General features: G+C 40.0%; 1 protein-coding gene across 1 annotated transcript; it reads left to right on the forward strand.

Annotated features, from left to right (window-relative positions):
- The first annotated feature begins 443 nt into the window (after positions 1-443).
- Positions 444-18,980, forward strand: rabl6b (RAB, member RAS oncogene family-like 6b). The gene is made up of 18 exons (XM_085367107.1): positions 444-540; positions 4,429-4,536; positions 4,638-4,825; positions 4,908-5,042; positions 6,014-6,061; positions 6,218-6,247; positions 6,675-6,727; positions 6,920-7,008; positions 8,291-8,431; positions 10,391-10,496; positions 10,666-10,769; positions 11,127-11,512; positions 13,111-13,264; positions 13,482-13,685; positions 15,004-15,259; positions 15,411-15,597; positions 16,782-16,840; positions 17,331-18,980. The coding sequence occupies exons 3-18, from the start codon at positions 4,696-4,698 to the stop codon at positions 17,520-17,522; spliced, it is 2,274 nt and encodes a 757-aa protein (XP_085223233.1). The 5' UTR covers positions 444-540; positions 4,429-4,536; positions 4,638-4,695; the 3' UTR covers positions 17,523-18,980.
- The last annotated feature ends 647 nt before the right edge of the window (positions 18,981-19,627 follow it).

Consider the following 19,627-nt stretch of genomic DNA (forward strand, 5'->3'; position numbering starts at 1 on the left):
ACTAGTTTCAGGTAATGCTGAATAAAACATGAGCCCAAATTGATTACTCATTATTGGAGTTCAAGGAAAAAACGAGAATCATCCCTGTGCTCACTGGATAATAATTTATGAGTCACAAGTTGTCAGTCAGTAAGCAGGAGATTTCACATTCAGAGGCAGCCCAATACAATCCAGATTGTATTGGTTTCACAATATGTGGCAATCTGCAAACACAAACAAATAAATATGCAGAAAAAAATTCGAGGCACAACTTCTTCTGTATTGTTGGAAACCTACTCAGACCTATTGAAATTTAAGTAAGAATATCCATGAGTAAGCTACTTGGAGCATAAGCTTAAATAATGTTTCGGTATCGCTAAGCTTGAGCTTTATTTTGAAACCGGATATTCACAAGTTTTGCGTGCTACTTGATGATTGGTCGGCGGTAGCTGTTTTCTTTGCAAAGGAATGTCGCTGCTATATCTCTGTCGGGATGGAGGTCTGACAGATGTTTTGAGGAAAAGATGCTGGGACTGCACGCTCCTATCTTAATATATACCCGTGAGTATTTGCAGCTGACGTTAACCTGAAAAACTCATCCTGACGTGCTGCCGTGTAGTGTCACTGAGCGCAGAAGTGGCAAAGCTAAGCTAATATTGCCTGGATTGCTAGCTAAAGAGAAGCCAAAGGATAACGTTACCCTTTAGCTGGTGTAACGTTAGGTAACAAGCCGGGCTGCCTCATCTCTTTTTGAAATCCGAATTGACCTTTACATACTCTTTCGAATTTTCTGATTTAAGAATGCTTAAACACATTGCTTGATATATTAAGCAAAGCTCACTGTTCTAGCTGAGCGAGCAGCACAGTCAGCTAATGCTAGCAGGATAACGGTGAAAGGGAAATTCAACCTGAAAACAGAATTAATTCGCAGCCATTGGTAGATAATTGCTCGGCTCTTTGGATTTGAGCTAGTTAATACTTTTTTTTATTAACTTTTTAATACAAACAGACACGGAGCTTGTACTAATAATGTCAACTGAAGACAAAGCTGATCTTGATAGCGAATAATGTATTTCTTGTAGGGACACTGTGACAGCTCCCATCAGGACACGGAGACGTGTTCTGAAGCTTTCTGTTTTTCAGCTGGTCAAATATTGTTTTAGAGACTGTTTCTAATTCATTGTCATTAAACCTACTGCGAAGAATCATCTGACAACGTCGTCATTATGTCTTGCTTCAGCTTGTGCCTCTCATGTTCTCCCATTACCATTTTGGTAACATAGTCGAGATTACCTCCCCCGACCCGTCAAAGCCAGCCGTTTATCAAATGATTTAACAGTAAAATTTGGACTGTGTGTGAGAGAGAGAGGGAGAGAGAGAGTGAGTGAGCTTAACCTTCTAATGTGGGGTAAAGTATAGATTGTGATTTACTGTTAAGTTCTGACCAGTCCTGTCTCTGTGGCAGGGATGATTGACAGTAATGAATATTTAGTCAAGTGCAAAATCCTTATGCTTTCTACCCCGTCATCTTCAGCTGTAATTGAAGCTGTGCTTTAATAAACTAAGCTACTATGACATCACCCCAGATGAGTATCTTTGTGATTGTCTTCCTGGCGTTTTGAAACTGGCAGGAGAGGGATGGATCAAAGTGAAAGTGCAATCTAAAACTATATTTAGAAGTTTCTATGGACGGACAGTTGTTTTAGAACTACTTTTATCTCGTTAACTCTCTAGCTAACAATGCTTGGATCATCCGATTGTTGTGTTTGTGGTGTTCCAAGCGTGTGCGCAACAGTGAAGTTGTCAAAACGTGGTAAAAGGTTTTTCCTCCTGTTTCTTTGTTTTTTAATTTTTAATTTATTGGGCAGTATAAATGTAGATAATGATAGATAACATCATTCATCCATTCTCTTCCGGTCCCCAAAAGGGGACAGAGCCTTTCAGTCTGTTGCACCAAGGCTGTGGAACAGTTTACCACTACAATTACGTTTGCTTGACTCTGTGGATTCTTTTAAAAAACAGTTAAAAACTCTTCTGTTCAAACAAGCCTTTTGTTGATCTACATATTTTATATATATATATATATTTTTTTTTTTTTTTACATTATTTACATTTGATCTTTTACATTGTATATAATGTCTATTGATTTTATTGTTTATTTTAATATTTTAATATTTGTGTACAGCGCTTTGTGATTGCCTGTCTGTGAAAAGCGCTTAATAAATAAAGTTTACTTACTTACTTGCTTACTTATCCTTATCAGGGTTGCACGGATGCTGGAGCCTATCCCCGTTACCATAGGGTGAGAGGCAGGGTACGCCTGGGACAGGTTGCCAGTCTGTCGCAGGGCTAACATATTGAGACAGACAATCATTTGCACTCACATTGACAACTATGGGCAATTTAGCATTGCCAGTGAACCTTACTCATCTAACTGCATGCGTTTGGACTGTGGAAGGAAGCCGGAGTACCCGGAGAGAACCCCCACAACAGATGGAGGAGTCAAACTCCAGACTTCTTGCTCTGGAAAGCAGCCTTAAAAGTAGTCAGTCAGTCATTTGTTGAGGTTATTTAGCAGGAAAAAAAAAAAAGAGTATTGCATCCACAAATATACATTTATTAATGTTTAATTATGTCTTTTAAGTACATTTTATTTATATAGGTTGCATTTAGCTCTTTTAATTTCTCTAACACAAAGCTGGTTATAAGCCAACTTTATCCCAGGCTTGAATGACGGAAAAATTACTCTTTCTTCTGATAAAAAGTTTGATTACATTCTCACATCGTATGAGAGGTTGTTCGATAAGTGTTCAAGGCCAACACTGTTAGATCCGCTTCAAAGAAAGTTTCACTAATTCTGGCTAAGCAGCTTACTTACTCATAGACTTGTGTCGGTCTCCTTTTACTTTCTCGGCTGACTAAAACATATCTGTCTCAGCTAGGGCTGGGTCATATCATACCGTTCACGGTAATACCGGTATAATGTCGGGCAACGATAAGAAAATGAAATATCGCGATAGAATATGGGTAAAACACGCATGTGCAGTGCTTTTGTTTTCATACGCACATGGCGGAAAAAGCATGGCGGCGACAGAGAATGAGAAGGGCAAAAGCTGATTGTTAAATGAAACGGATGAACCAGAATTGGTTTGTAAATATGCTACAACTTCAGTGGTGTGGCACTGGTTTAGCTTTCGTCCGTCAGATACACAACAAAGCATTATTTTTGGTAGAGCATGCTAGCGGGCCGTCGTTATTACCGTGTTTTTTGGAAAATACGGCACACTTAAAATCAATCCTTTGATTTTTCTGAAAATCAACAGTGCCCCTTATAATCCCGTGTGCCTTATGTATGAATTCTGGTTGTGTTTACTGACCTCGAAACGATTTTATGTCGTACACGGCACTGGAAAATCTTTCAAATGTTTTAGTACGACTTTGCTAAGCTAGGAACCCGCACCGCTTGATGGATTGTTGGAGCATTACGGCTATCGTAGGTAGGAGCCTCGCGGAGTGCTACGTACTGTGCTTCAACATAATATTACTGTATTATGTGTATAACCTCTTTTTAAGTTTTGTGGATATTATACATGGTTATGCTGAGGATATGTCGGCCAATTTCCACTGGAAATGCCTTTTGGTTAAACGGTCAGCAAGGATTTTGCATTTGCACTGTTAAATTTTTATGTAACTTTAATGCAGATTAAAAAAAAACAGCTGCTTGTTTAAGTGAAAATGCATTGATTTTTTTTTTTTTTTTTGCACGAATAAAGTTGTGGAGCTGTAAAGTATTTTGTCTAGTGTCGATTATATCGTCAGTTATATCGTTATCACAAATTTTCAAATGTATATCGTGATAAATATTTTTGGTCATATCACCCTGCTCTAGTCCCAACTACAGTGGCCCATGTAGGACAAATTTGAATTGGGGCAGGTAAGAAAACATATTTTAGTTGAATACAATCTGCTGATGTCATGTCAGTGAGATTTTCCATACTGTACCTTTAATGCACTTCCACATAAACTGTCTTTTGACTGTCGTGGTCTAATGGCGTTCATACTAGCTGTGCTGTTGTTGTTTTCTTGTTATATTGTGTTTATTTTACTGAGAATTAGTTTCCAGCTGTACACAGCAGTTTTTCCAACTTTTTGAATAAATAAAGCATATCTTAATTTTTTTTAAGTTGAATAACTTACAATTCGCATTCATTTATTTTATTTCCACATAAGAGTGACAAACTCGCACAAGAAGCTGGAACTAGTGGATTTGTGGTTTTTCTCATGTTCTAACACTTGAGCATAGTTTGATATAATTTTCATTTTTTGCAAAAAATATCAAGCCTGTCCTTTTCATCACACCTACATGTTAACAGAAGAATTTCATCTAAACAAGAGTCTTTAATCCCCAACCTCTGTCTCTGTGTTTTTCTTTGTTTTTTTTCCCCTTAGATGATGCTCAAAACAACATGGTAGTAAATTCTACTTGTGACAGGCAAAGAAAAACATCTGGTCAACTTTAAAAGAGGCACCGCTAAATTCAGTAAACCACTGAAGTTGGTACGAAGTGATTTGGCATCATATTTGCATCTCAGCATAGATCCTTAACTTCCTTGCTCGTGAAGATACGCTGCTACACTTTTACTTGTGTTGTCATTAAGGAGTCATCAGCCAGAGTTCCTCTCTACTGCAGAGTGAAGCTGGTGAAGCTCAGTCAAGATGTTCTCAGCGCTGAAGAAGCTGGTGGGCTCTGAGCCTGGCCAGCTCAAGGAGAAGAACATTCCTGCTGGTCTGCAGTCCATGAACCAGAGCTTGCAGAGACGCTTTGCCAAAGGGGTCCAGTATAACAGTAAGTAATCCAGCCAGCTAAATACATGTTCTGTCTTAGTTTGTTCAGTTTTATGGCATCTCCATCATGTCTCCTACTCCAGTGAAAATAGTGATTCGTGGAGACAGGAACACTGGAAAGAGTACTTTATGGCATCGACTGCAGGGCAAGAAGTTTGTGGAGGAGTATATACCCACTCAGGAGATCCAAGCTACAAGCATCCATTGGAATTACAAAAGTAAGCCAAGATAGCTGTGACCACATGTGATCATCTCACCAGGGCTGGGTGATATATACATTTAAAATATATATATATATATATATATATATATATATATATATCATTACAGTGTTTTAGAATTAGCCATTTAATTTATATCAATGTAGTCCAATGTTGCGTTACCAACTTATACACTTATTCTGCCACTGCACCTTTAGGTGAAGTAGACTGTGTTGTTCATGTACACACAGACTTTTTTCCTAGTTTGGTCGAAGCCTGCTTGAAGGTTGGATAGTTGCTACTCTATAGTACAGTTCTGTAAATGAGTGCATGTTCACAAAAAAACTGGTGTGCACGTGAACATCTGCACAAAGCCTCGTGCTTACTGTCTGATGATGAAATTTACATTACTTCCACCCTCTTCAAGTACACTGAACTACACAAAACTGACTTAATATGGAACTAACTGCAATTCACTTCCTGTCCTGACTGACAGCCCAACTACCTTTAATTAGGACCAATAAAATTAGATGTCTGCTTTAATAAAAGTGTCTGTGACACATCACATGTTGTTTTTGTTAAATATACATACATACATACATACATACATACATACATATTAGTGAATCAGCCAAAAGGAGCTTTTAAATACTGAGAGGATTCTTTTGGTTCATGTCACCCAGCCCTGCTTGTCACCACTGCTTTAGTTATGTTTCTGTTTTGGTTTGACATCTGCTGTTTGTGCCTCATAATTTATTCCAGTGGCACCATATCAAGGTAAAAAGAAAAAGTTTAGCTGTAGTTTGAGCTAACTGATTGTTAGAGGAGACGTCCTGTATTTGTGTCAGTGCTTCCATACTAGTGAGAAAACACTACACTACTTAGCGCGAGTAGATCCACATTAGTCATTTAACAGTCAATAGATTTGAACTCTTCTCTCTGTAGTCTCAGAACATGAATAATGATTGTGTCCTCTGTGCTTGCCTCAGCTACTGATGATGTGGTGAAGGTAGAGGTGTGGGACGTGGTGGACAAAGGTGAGTGTTGACACACATGCCAGTCAAATTTCCTCTGAGGCTGACCTCTTGCATTATATCAACACATCCAATAGAGATGCTTGTTGCTTGTCTGTTCTGTCCTCAGTGTTGATGTTGTCTTTTTTTTTTTGGGCACCTCTCTTACACTCATCTCAGGCCAAAAATATCCTCTTCCTGAAGGTGTAGGTGAGCGCTGCTACAGTATGTAGATACTAAACTCTTGTGTGCTGTGGGTTTGCCCTGCCTATCCCCACTCTTATCTGAATGTCAATATTGTCAGAGTATGGCTCAGGGTTGCTGCCTAGCTATGTCTCAGAGTTTGGCTGTTTTGTTTGAGGGTTTTCTTTCCTTTTTATTGTTTTGTTTATTTGTTTTTTGTTTTTTGCTACTGCTGCACCCAGTTGGAGCGTGAGCATCTGCAGCGTGTATTTAAAGGGCACTGTGTGGTCAAAGTAGGCTGCGAGATGCTTTTCTGTTAGAAAAGCAGTTGTGCTGCTGCTCTGCTTGCTCTATACCTTTATACTAACTTAAAGCAAAAACCAAACTGTAGATCAGGATTTCACTGTGTGTCAGCTTGTCTGATCTTACCATTTGTGACCAATTGTTCTTTCAGGCAAAGGAAAAAGGCGCGGTGACAATTTGAAACTGGAGAATGAGCCCCAAGAGGTGACTATCACATGGCTGTCATGTGTTTTGGAAGAAAGGCTCACTTCTAGTATGTGGGTTGCAGATTTTAATCAGAGAAAGATGTCTTATAAGGAGGAAATTGTAAAGGGGGAAAAAAGGAAAAGAAGCATATGATCTCAGCAGAATATTTTCCTCCAATTGTTCTTAAATATTAATTTGTTTGTGTTATAGTCAGATGAGGTGGCCCTGGATGCAGAATTCCTGGATGTGTACAAGAACTGCAATGGAGTGATCATGATGTTTGACATCACCAAGCAGTGGTAAGAGAGCTTTGTGTGTGTTGTTGTCTCATCAGGCAAGTCTATTTCTTTAATATGCATGAGCAGATAAAGTTTCATTGTGTCTGTCTGTGGCTATGAAGCTTCCACTGCTGGATTATGTTCAGCTCTAGATGCACAATCCTTAAAATACATTCCACTATTGCTATTTTGGGCATCCCAAGGGAGAATTTTTTTTTTATGTATATATTAGCATGGCAAATGATATAACTGTAGGTTTTTCAGTGGGGTTTCATGTAAAGTAGGATCTGGTGTATCTTATGTCTCTGTGCTGTAGAGCTCTTTTGTTATTCAGCCACAATTAAAAACACATGAGTGAGCCTCACTGTTGTTCTAGGTGCTACAGTGACTAAGCACAGTAAATGATAGGTATGCTTAAGTGTAGCAAAAATTATAATCACGTTTACTTTGGTTAATGCTGTAGTCTAATCTCCATTATTAAATACTGTTTTTCATCATGCATTTAATCATCTTTAACAAGGGGATTTACTCACATTTCAAATATAATTCAAATTCAGATGTAAAGGAAATAAGTAAACTGTTTTAGGTGAAGGTGGCCGTTGGGAACAAAGGGTCCTCTGGAAGAGGCTTAGGCTCAGACTAACTTTCTGACTGTAAAGCCAGTCTTGGTTGGGCAAGACTAGCTAGCTGTCTAGGATCCATATTAGTGTTCCTGTCATGGTGTGACTCCCCAAGCGGTTGCAGCAGATGGCCGCTCCTCCCTGAGTCTGGTTCTGCCGGAGGTTTCTTCCTGTTAAGAGGGAGTTTTTCCTTCCCACTGTCACCAAAGTGCTTGCTCATAGGGGATCATTTGATTGATGGGTTTTTATCTTTATGTATTATTGCAGGGTGTACCTTACACTATTAAGCGCCTTGAGGCAACTGTTGTTGTGGTTTGCCACTGTATAAATAAAATAAAATTGAACAGAAAATATGCCCTTGCAGGTGTATAATTTTCACAGACACCTCTGTGGGTAGGTCATTATTTTCTGGCTGTCATTAAATTACACAAAAATCAAAAAATGTGTCTATGTTTTAAAACATTTATACATTACTGTTTTGAGTCCCTGCTTAATTCTCTACATTTTAAAGCCAAATACTGAACTTCAGGGTTACCAGTCATAAAAACAGGAAAGCACAAGTATTTTAGAAAACTGTGTACCGTCATTTGTAAGCAGAGTTGGGGAAGCGATATTTGAAGAATAGTCAGTTTCCAGTGAATATTGATACTCCCAGATAAATGTTGTGATCCTATCAATTGCAGGACTTTTAATTACATCCTGAGGGAGCTGCCCAAAGTACCCACCCATGTGCCGGTGTGTGTGTTGGGAAACTACAGGGACATGGGCGAGCATCGTGTCATCCTCCCTGATGATATAAGGGACCTAATTGCTGGATTGAACAGGTAGATATAGATAATAATTGAATGTATACAGTTGAAATAAAAAGTGTGATAATAATAAAAGTTGTTTTCTCTGTAAAAAGTAAATCTTGTTACCTGATATAGCTGTGGAAAATGTTTTCAAATTTGAACATTTCAATGAGCATCGCATTTGCTCAATACTCTGGGATAAGCTACACAGACCTTTTTTGTGTCTACACTCTGAGCTTTTAATAAAGCCATAATGTCATCAAACCTTGCACACACATAGACGTAAAAAAGTTTTAAAATCTTATTTTTAAGCCAAAAGTTCACCAACGTTTGTCCGTGTACCTCTGTATTTATACAGGGACTGTTTTGTTTTTCCACAACAACTGCATGAGCAAATTACCAGGATGGTGCCAAGTTGCAGGACCTGCCTATAGGGACTCAGAATACTGCACCATATATCACTGTGTTCAGTCACAGATAGCAAAAATACAGGAAACAGTACCAGGAATAAACAGGAAGTGTTGGAAGAAAACAGAACCGGGAACAATATAATTCTCTAAGGACTTTAATTTTTGGTTTTAACTTTAAAAAAATTTACATAATCAACAACTAGATTAGTGTTCTTTCACTGTGTCTGTGTCTGCAGCCACAAACCAGACATCCAGGGAACTGAGGGCTCAGTGACACAACCAAAACAGGAAGAAGCTTTTTTTTTTTTTGTTAATTTTGTTTTCTTACCCAGATTTGAGCTTACACCTCACCAGAGGGACTGGCTCTGCAAAACTTAAAACCCCAGTAGTAGATAACAGGTATCACAACAGTGGCCATCAACTTTCTCTAGTGGGCTGTCTGCTTCAGGCTCAATGCACAGTTGTGTAAAAATGGTAATTTTGTGGGTCATCCGACTCTTCTTCCCCACAAAATGATCCCTATGAGTGCCACCACTCCAATCAGAGACGTAAGGTACAGCTTAGCATCTTGCACATTTAAAACATATTTGCACAAAACATGCTGCAAGTAAAATAATCTGTGAAAACATGGTACTTCCCGGGGATTTTAAACCGAAACTCCTGCTACCTGCCAGTGTGGAAGTGCCTTAAACCTGAATTCTCTCTAACAGAAAAGATGTCTGATTCTATAAAAGTCTCTGGAAAAACAATTTTCAGCTCCCTTGATCTTTGACTTCAGGAAACTTTCCTTCCTAGATTTTATTCTTAATAAATACAATATGATTGTATTGTAAATGATGGTTCGCCAAAGTCAAAAGGGAGGATAAAACTGTATGTGCTCATAATACAAAATGTTTTCATTTACAGTTTGTTATCCATTGAGCACATCAATGTGGCATTAGTTTCAAAAAGCTGAGATGGTCACAACAAAAACGCTAAACTTGTAGCGTTAAAACAGAATATCACTAACCAATGAGGGACTTGAAGATTGTTACCTACAATTTTTATATAGACTCTGCAGTGAAAACAGCGGTAGAAACTACGCTGAACAGTAGACCGTGGATAGAAGATAACTCGCATAATAGTGTTCAAAAGTGATGATGATGATGGATTGGATTTATATAGCGCTTTTCAAGGCACCCAAAGCGCTTTACAATGCCACTATTCATTCACTCTCGCATTCACAAACACTGGTGGAGGCAAGCTACGGTTGTAGCCACAGCTACCCTGGGGAACATGACTTATATTTATTTGGCTGGTTGGTAACTAACCAGTATAATACAAATGGATATTTTACCACTGAAAGCTGTCTAGTGTCAAAGGGAAGGTGTTATCCACTGTCAGTTTAACAACTTAACAAGCTGATGATGTGTCTGATGTTTTTGTGCCCTTGAGGTGGTAAATGCAGCTACACCTCTCTCCGTTTTTTTTTTTTTGTTTGTTTGTTTTTTTTATTAAATAACACTTGGACATCAATGAGGCATGTAAATATAGGGTATATATTCAGAAACTTGAGTTTACTACTAATGCTTTCCTTTTACAGACCTATGGGATCATCTTACATCCACTATGCCGAGTCCTCTATGAAGAATGGCTTTGGCTTGAAATATCTGCACAAGTTTTTCAACATCCCGTTCCTACAGCTGCAGGTTATTGTTTTGTTTTATGTGCTGAATATTTGATTTATTTTTATTTATAATATCAGGTTTTCAAACGCTATAATTTTTTATTATGATTTATTTATTGTAATGGAAGACAAAGCACACCTATTTCATCTCAGCACGTGCCCAGGTAATCATGCCATGTGTTTGTGTGCAGAGGGAGACCCTCCTGAGGCAGCTGGAGACCAACCAGTTGGACATGGATGCGACACTGGAGGAGCTCTGTGTCCAGCAGGAGACTGAAGATCAGAACTATGAGATGTATGCTCATCTTTATTCTCTCTGACAGCCTGTGCACTGCTGTTACTGAGCCACTAGAGGGACTAGATCAAAAGCTTTATTTCCCAAAATTCTCCCCCACTCTATGTAAAATATTATGTGTCCTCACTTTTTATGCATTAGGTGCTCTCATGTCCACTGCTGGGCTTAAACTAGTGAGCTGGGTGCACACTACTACCTCCATCTTCTAGCAGTTGAATTTAACAGATTTGTAAAATGAACTACACATCTGTGTACATTTCCTTCTACTGAGTTTTTCCTTACTCTAGTTTCTAAACTGTATTGATGGCCTCAGATGTTATTCAAAGTCTCTTAAAAGTCCTGTTGTGATATCTGCAGTTTCCTGGAGAACTTGGAGTCTCGCAGTAAGGGCTATGGTTCCCCTGGTCCAGCCAACGGTCAGAGTCCCTCATCAGGCTCTCAGTCCCCCATTGTCCCTCCCAGTGGGGCCTCCACCGGCAGCTCCAGTCCCAGCACTCCACAGCCACCAATCCCTTCCCAGCCACTCCCACAGTCACCATCTGTGTCCACAACCTCTCCTCCGCCTCCCACAGCAGCAGCAGCTGGCGGGGCAGCTTCACCTGCTGCTGAGGTAAAATCATTGGCCCAGTCACCCGAACACCTTCAGTCACCAGCTGCAGGAGCGTCGGGCCCACAGAAACGCAGCTTCATCTCCCGATGGTTTGGCTCATCCCCAGCCACCGAGGCTTCTGCCTCAGCACCAGGTCAGTCCTACACAGCACTCGCACAGCAGAGTGCTCCATGTAGTCTCTACACCAGCCATCTGTGACAATATTTCTGTCTATTCACAGCCATTAGCACATTCGTCCACGTAGCATTACAGTCCAACACTGCAATTTTGCACTCAGGTTAAGTGGACCAACACTCTCAATTATAAACGAATTCAATAACAGTAAATCATGAGTAGCAACCAGAGGTTTGATCCCAGGACATACACACCATGACATGACCATGCACTGCTGCTGGTTGAAGCAAATTGTGGCCATGACAAACCTGCATATGAATCACTCAGTGGCTTATGTAGACACAGAGGAACTGCAGGCGTATATAGAGATGCTCATTTTTGGATGCTGTTTACAGGTCAAAAAAATTAATCAGTTTAAATCTGCAGGGTACTGCTGCAAGCCCCTCTCATCAGCAAATGTAAGGGCGGTGTGACTTTTCCATGGACAGGAAGAGAACAGCTGGCAGCACAACGTGGGAAGCTTACATGCAAAGATCAGTCTGTCCATTTACAGCTTCTGCTCCACCTCAGCTGGAGTCCCTCTTCTTGAGGGGTTAAAATAAAAAAAACGTGATTAATATTTATATTTCAGGATGAAGTATTTTTGAAAGATTCCATCATTTAAAGTGGAAAAAAATATTACTTTATAATATTTTTGCAGGAGTTTTTGCAAAGCTGCCACTTTTTTGTCCTTAGGGCATTGAGTGTGACAGTTTCTTGTTTTTGTTTTTGTTGCAAAGAGAGGTGACTATGACACTGCAAAAAAAAATAATAATAATGAACACCAATGTTTCTGCCAATCAGTCTCATTTTAGGGCCTATTGAAAATAATCAAATATTCCTTGAAATGTATTTCATGGAAATTGTTGTTCTTCTTTGGGGTTTTTTTTTTTTTGTTTTTTTGATAAAAATCAGTGGAGCTATATAAACATACTGGCCTTCAAATCATTAAAATCCATTAAATATTATTAATATTGGATATTAAAAGTTCAGACCAAAGTAGTTGACTGAGTCATTTAAAGTGGAACAAATATTACTATATAATATTTTTACAGCACTTTTTGAGAAGCTCCACTGTTTTGTCTTTAGAAAGAGTCAAAGACGAGAAGAGTGAGGATTTTAAAGAATCATCTAAGGGTTAAGAAAGCTGTTCAGTCACATCCGTCAAATCTTGATAAACTAGAATGTAGTAAGCTAATGAACACATTCAATGGAGATTGTTATATCAGTTACTGAATAAAGAGTTCACTTTGAGTTTTCTTTGTCCTCCGGGCACTGAGAGTATCCAGACCAGCTTTAGAATATATTTGTTGACCGTAACTGAAACTGCCAGGTCCATAGTAAGTAGTCACAAGGTTTGAGACTTGGGAGTTGAGAAATGCGGAGCATTTAAAAGGATCAAAAGACTGGCTGGTGTTGGAATGTCATGTGATTTCAGTCTTTCCCTGCAGTTTCTGTATAATTAGCTAAAAGCAAACACACAGTGGTTCTGCTTTGGAGCTTTTGAACTTTAAAGCGTAGATTTTTGTTCTGAGTCATTTTGCTCTCAGTCAAAAATTGTCTCAATGTTTTCCTCAGAGGAGCCTCCTGTACCAGTGTGTCCTGCTAAGGTGCAGAGTGTGGATGATTTTGTGCCAGATGAGAGACTGGACAAGAGTTTCTTGGAGGACAGCCTGCCCTCCAAGACCAAGGTGCCCCGACCTGCAGCAGCTCCCACTGTGGACAGTGACAGGTGAAAATTTTCACAAATACTTCTGACTTGGCCTGTTTTTACTTTTAGAAAATACTCTTTGTCAATGTTTTACATTTTACCTCCTTTATTCAACATTTAGAAGAGGTTGAATTAAATTTTTAAATGTTTTACTACATTGTTAGTCACTAAGTGTCTGCTTTCGGTCACCTCTTCAAGCCTCTTTGAACCAACTTTTCGTGTTCTTGCTTCAACCCAGTGATGGTGAGGATAGAGGAAACCCCATGGTGTCCAGTTTCCAGGATGAGCTTGACCCTGATGATACTGAGCCAAGCCTTTCCAACTCTAAGGCCCTCCCCCCCATTAAAGATATCACTCTGAGCAGTGACGAGGAGGAGGGAATACCAACAGCGCTTGTAATCTCACAGGATCAAGACCTGGAAAGTAAACCTGAGCTCAAAGCGTAAGTCAAGAAATTTCATTAGTGACACAAGTGATATACTGCTCAAAAAATTAAAGAAACACTTTTTAATCTGAGTTTAGCATTAAGTCAGTGAAACCTCGGGGATATTGATCTTATCAGTTAAGTAGCACAGGAGGTTGTTAATCAGTTCACTTAACAAGAGGTGACCTAGAAGGGCAACAATGCGACAACAAAGCAGGAATAGTTTTACAGGTGGAGGCCACTGGTATTTTCTGCCTCCTGATCTTTTCTGACTGTTTTTCTCTAGTTGTATGCATTTGATTAGGGCCAGTGTCACTACTGGTAGCATGAGGTTATATCAGGACCCCGCATAGGTTGCACTGGTAGTCCAACTCCTGCGGAATGGCACATCAATACGCACACTTGCAATAAGGTTTGCTGTGCCTCCCAGCATAGTTTCAGGAACATAGCGGAGAATACAGGAGACAGGCAGTTACTCTGTGAGAGCTGGACAGAGTCACAAAAGGTCCTTCACCCATCGGCAGGTCTAGTATTTGCTCTTTTGTCCCAGAAGGAACAGGGTGAGCTCTGCCAGAGCTACAAAATGACCTCCAGCAGGCCACTGATGTCAGTGTCTCTGAACAAATCATCAGAAACAGACTTCATGAGGGTGGCCTGAGGGCTCAACATCCTTTAGTAGGGTCCTGTGTTCACTGCCCAACACCATGTAGCTCGATTGGCATTTGCCATAGAATACCAGAATTGGCACCACTAGCACCCTGTGCTTTTCAGAGACAAGAGCAGGTTCACCCTGAGCACATGTGACAGATGTGAAACAGTCTGAAGAAGCCATGGAGAACGTTATTCTGTCTGTAACATCGTTAAACTTGACTGGTTTGGTAGTGTCAGAGAGGGACATATCAATGGAGGGACACACAGACCGCTATAGGGCTAGCCAGCAGCACCCTGAGTGACGCTAGGTATCACGTTGAAATTCCCGGGCCCACTGTCAGACCCTACACTGGTGCAGTGGGTCCTGAGACATCAGCTGTCATCTCATTAGGAGCATGCCCCGACGTTGTCACACATACATACAAGCACATACAAACATACAGCCATACAAACCACTGAGTACCATTTTTGCAATGAAATTTTGACAAAATGGATTATCCTGCTGCATCACTTCTTCACTTTGAGTTTTGAGGTGTCACTGTAGGTTGATGTGTAAACGATGTGGCATCCCTAACGCATGACCCAGTACATATCAGTGTAGATATGCAGCCTATCCCCCCCCCCTTTCCCCCATTGTGATCTGATATGTTTTTTGTTTTGTTTTTTTACGTGTTCCTTGAATCAGGCCTATAATCACAAAACCAAAGGTGACATCTAAAGCTCCGGATCCCCAGGGCCAAACCACACCACCCATCTCCCTCACTTTAACTCCCGCAGTAGAGCAGCCAGCCCGACACCAAGGCAAGAAGAAGGGAAGCACGCCCAAAGTGGAGGACTCTGACACAGACCCTGAGGCTCCTGTGGCTCAGCAAATGCTCTCGTTTGTGATGGATGACCCTGACTTTGACTCTGAAGCATCAGACACACCTAAAATTGCAAAGGTAAACAAAGATACTTCCACTATGAGGCCAGTTCAGGTCACAGATCTGGAAAGCAAAATCTGCAACAGAAATTAAATAGATGAAAAGTCAATTAAAACTTTTCTGTTCTGCTTCTTTAATGAATATACATTTGCATCCCTTTTGAATGCAGGATACATTTCCAGTCAGGGATGAGCTTCTGTCTGACCTCTCTGATGATGACATGCAGTTAGCCAAGGTGCCAGAACCCCTAAAACCCACTGTGATCACCTTCAAACCCAAGGACGACACTGACCTGTTTGGTCTCGGGATCCAAGAAGAGCCTCCTGCAGCCAAGGAAAGCAGCGAGGATCAGGAAGGCAAGTCCTTAAATACTTGTCGATGTAACTCCACATTTGATTAGCTGATGAGCAGGCAGATTAGGTCAACAGAACCCTTTAGATTCAATTGATATTGCACAGTGACTTCAAGGTGCTTGATATTGTTATGTAAAGACCCCACAATAACAGAGAGAAAACCCCAACAGTCAGACAAAAGATGCATCATGGAAGAGACCCAGAGTTTAATATTAACTAATTGTTAAATGCAGAGAGGTGTGTAAGCACATACTGAGGGAGAAAGGTAACTGAAGAAGAAATACTTAATGCATCATGGGAATCCCCCAGCAGCCTACACCTATTGCAGTATAACTAAAGGAGGATTCAGGGTACATGCTTTAGCAAAAAGGAAAGTTTTAAGTTTAATCTTAAAAGTAGAGATAGTGTCTGTCTCTCAAATCCAAACTGGAAGCTGGTTTCATAGAAGAGGGGCCTGAAAACCGAGGGCTCTGCCTCCCAATTCTACTTTTAAATACTCTAGGAACAACAACTAACCCAGCTGTCTGAGAGCAAAGTGCTCTGATGGGGTGGCCTAATTATGCGAAACGTTGTACGTGATGAGAAGGATTTTAAAATTTCATTCTGGATTTAAGGGAGCCAATCAAAAGAAGCCAGTATGGGAGAAATATGCTCTTTCTAGTTCCTGTCAGTACTCTTGCTTCAGCATTTTGGATCAACCGAAGGATTTTCAGGGAGTTTTTAGGACATCCTGATAATGAATAATTACAATAATCCAGCCTAGAAGTAATAAATGCATGAACTAGTTTTTCAGAGTCACTCTGAGACAGCAGGTTTTTTAATTTTACAAAGTAAGACAGCCTCACGTATTTATTTAATATGTATATTGAAGGAAATATCTTGGTCAAAAACAACTCCATTACTCAGTGTTAACTGAGACCAGGGTAATGCCATCCAGAGTATTGGTCTAGACACCATATTCTAAGATTTTTAGGGCTGATTACAGTAACGTCAATTTTATCTCAATTTAGAAGCAAGGATGTAATTGTTTCATGTTATTAAGTGGTTAAAACAATTGTCCTTTTTTGAAATGGTCTGTTCTGCTGGTTTTGTTAAGAAACTGAACTTTAACATAAAACGTATTTAAAATGACTCCATCAGATGTTCACCACTTGTGAGAGTGCTGTATGCATGTGCTCCTCTTTCAGAGAAAGAAAGCAAGCACTCCTCCAAGGAAAAGAAGAAAAAGAAGAAGAAGAGCAAAGAGGTAAACTTTTTGTTGATATTACATACTGTAAGGACTTTGTGTCTAAAGAAGAGAAATAAAACAGTTTTTCTCATTGACCATCGAGTGTATAGTATCTACCGGTATTAGAAATTGAATGCCTGGTACTGAGCTGTGGTGACGGTCGGTGAGCAAGAGGATAGTTTGGAGACATTGCTGCTACAAAGGTGTATGTAAAATGTTAAATGATTATTTGTAAAGATTTGAATGAAAATTCAAAGACATAATGAGTGGACATTCTTATCTAACACACTCACCAGTGAGGGGTCAGACGCTTCAGACTTCAAACTTGATTTAAGTCTTTAACTGCAAGTCTGCAAACCGCAGGGTTTTTTTTTTCCTTTATTAAAAGGATTCTGTTGTTTTGCTATGAACGTGAACAGAAATAGAAAAGTTCAGCTTTTTATGTCGTGAACAGCCTCTGAGGTTCTGCCGGCGAGTCCTACAGTAAACTGTGTGCCGTCACTTACAGGAGGATGAAAAGAGCAAGAAGAAACACAAACACAAGAAAAGGGAAAAGGATGAAGCTGCAGTGCCCGATGAGAAGGAGAAAAAGAAAAAAAAATCCAGGACCAAGAAAACCGAAGTGGATGAGCTGGAGGACTTTCTGGGCGGTGGGGCAGCATCAATCAAAAGAGATGATGGCGATTATGAAGAGCTATAAGAGCTCCTGCAGAAGGGTGCCAGGGCACAGGGTTGTTGGTGGTTTGTATGTGCATAAAGCAGCATATCCAAGCCATACACTGTATACAAGGCTAACAGCACCCAGGTAAAATAAGCCAGGACTCTGCTATGTTTGACCTGTATATTACGTTTGTTACGTTTGTTTTTCCCATCTGCGCCTGTGCTGTCACTTCCGTTCCAACCACTAAGAACAGGCTGGGACACCCACATGTACTGTAGTGAGTGGTAACAGAAATACGATGATCAAGGTGGCCGCAGCTCAGCTCTTTGTACTCTGACGCATTTAAATATGTTGGAATAAGGTTTTATTTGACATCATCCACTCCACGAACCAGCTGCTGTAAATAAAGCTTAACCATTTAGTCTGAATGTTGGTGTGGTTGGTGTAATAACTGAGAGCATGCTCAGAGTGAGAAGTGACTTCTTAAAGAATCCATTGTGTTCTTTCTCTTTGTTTCTTGAGCTTAATGGTTAATGGTAATTTTAGTCTTGTGTCTAAATATGAACACTGGAGGAGAATTTAGATGATTTAAGAAGGCCTTCCTGTTTTTTCACACTCCTAAAGTTCATCATCCTTGCAAAGTTGGCTGAATCTGAAACTGGATATTTTTCTTTCTCATGGCCTTCTGTGTTTAACTCAACATTAGGCTCTTTGTGCTTGTGTTATTATTAAATTATTATTATTAAGCAAGATCATCTCAGTGGGATCTGTTTGGTAGGTTTCTGGTGCCGTCTTGCTTCCAGATTTTTCTTCTGTGAGAGTAAGAACAGCAGCGACTGTTTTCTGGAGCTTCCTTTAACAGCGGCTTTAGCTCCTTCTCCCTGAACAGCAGGAGTAAGTTGATGGTTATTTTGAAAGCAGGACACCTTCTAATCTGTGTTCTTAGCTGTATGTATTTTAGAAGGAGCTGTTAACAAAGGCCTTCAATAAGCAAATCTCTCAATTCAGCAGCCATCTTGAATCGGATCTGGGGGCTTATTTAAAAACCGCTTTGAGACTGGGGAGAGAGCCGCGACTCTGCTACTACTCACGCCTACAGCATAGCAAAGGAAGCTGTTACTAACCTCTACTGTGTGCATGTGTCAGTGCAACAACATGATTGGCTAAAGTGTTTCTCATTTCAACTGTTGACTGGCTCTTTAGACTTGTAAATCTTGTACACAGTGTACATCTTCTCCTTAGTGATCTCATACGGACAGAAGGTCAAGCAGGGCTATTTTTTTTTTGGACATGATATCGGACAAAGAGTAGAAAAAATGTCTGAAATGGAGCATTTAAAGCAGTCTGAAGCCTCACTGCCACTTCTGCATACTGATTTGAAACATCCCACTAACTGGAAACATCCAGAAAAGTATTTGCAAGTGACTGATGTTATCAAGACATCACCACCAAACAGGAACGCAAAGTTTCCGCAGGGTTAAATCTCAATAGATTTGAATTACATACGAATCTGCTTTGAGGCGTCCATGACCCTCACAGTCCATGTTTTTTTTTTTTTTTTTTTTTTTTCCCCACATAAAAGCTATGTGTGATTCCAGTGCTAAATTCTCTTCCTGTTTTCCGATTGCCTTAACGGAGGTTTACTACAAGGGAATGATGTGCAGCTGTCCTCGTGAACCATTTCAAGTGTTCTTACTGTAATCTGTTGGCTAGCTCGGTCAGGTTAAGAATGTTGTCCTAGCCTTTTGTTATAGGTGGATCTGTATCATCTTTAAATTCTGTTTAAAAGATTGCAGTGACTTGGTTGTTTGCTTTGGTGTCACTCTCAGTGGAGTTTTGTTAACATTCCCAGGACTTTTACTTTATTTATTGCTTCCATTTTGTTGTTTTCTTTGCATGTTTTGTGCCCAGACTTTGCTAAAAACTCATGCAGGTTTTTTTGTTTGCTTGTTTTAGTTGTTGTTTTCTTTCGAGTTACATCTGTTGATATTTGTCATCCATTTCCTGTTATCCATCATGCTGTGGTTTACTGCCAGAGCTTCTTAAGAAACTCTGCGATGGTATGAACTGCTCCACCTTTGTTTATTTCAGCTGCTCTTGATGGACTCGTGATGACATGCATCGTCTCCCAATACTGAAATTTT

The sequence above is a fragment of the Diplotaxodon limnothrissa genome, linkage group LG12 (genome assembly GCF_057381915.1).
Source record: "Diplotaxodon limnothrissa isolate DT_005_m linkage group LG12, D_limnothrissa_male_GT1.1, whole genome shotgun sequence".
NCBI lineage: Eukaryota > Metazoa > Chordata > Actinopteri > Cichliformes > Cichlidae > Diplotaxodon > Diplotaxodon limnothrissa.

Excerpts from the sequence above, each read along its gene's own strand:
- rabl6b (XM_085367107.1), top strand. The coding sequence starts at position 4,696 with ATGTTCTCAGCGCTGAAGAAGCTGGTGGGCTCTGAGCCTGGCCAGCTC. Across the intron at positions 11,513-13,110 it reads GGCTTCTGCCTCAGCACCAG|AGGAGCCTCCTGTACCAGTG; the intron begins GTCAGTCCTACA and ends TGTTTTCCTCAG. Across the intron at positions 15,598-16,781 it reads AAGCAGCGAGGATCAGGAAG|AGAAAGAAAGCAAGCACTCC; the intron begins GCAAGTCCTTAA and ends CTCCTCTTTCAG.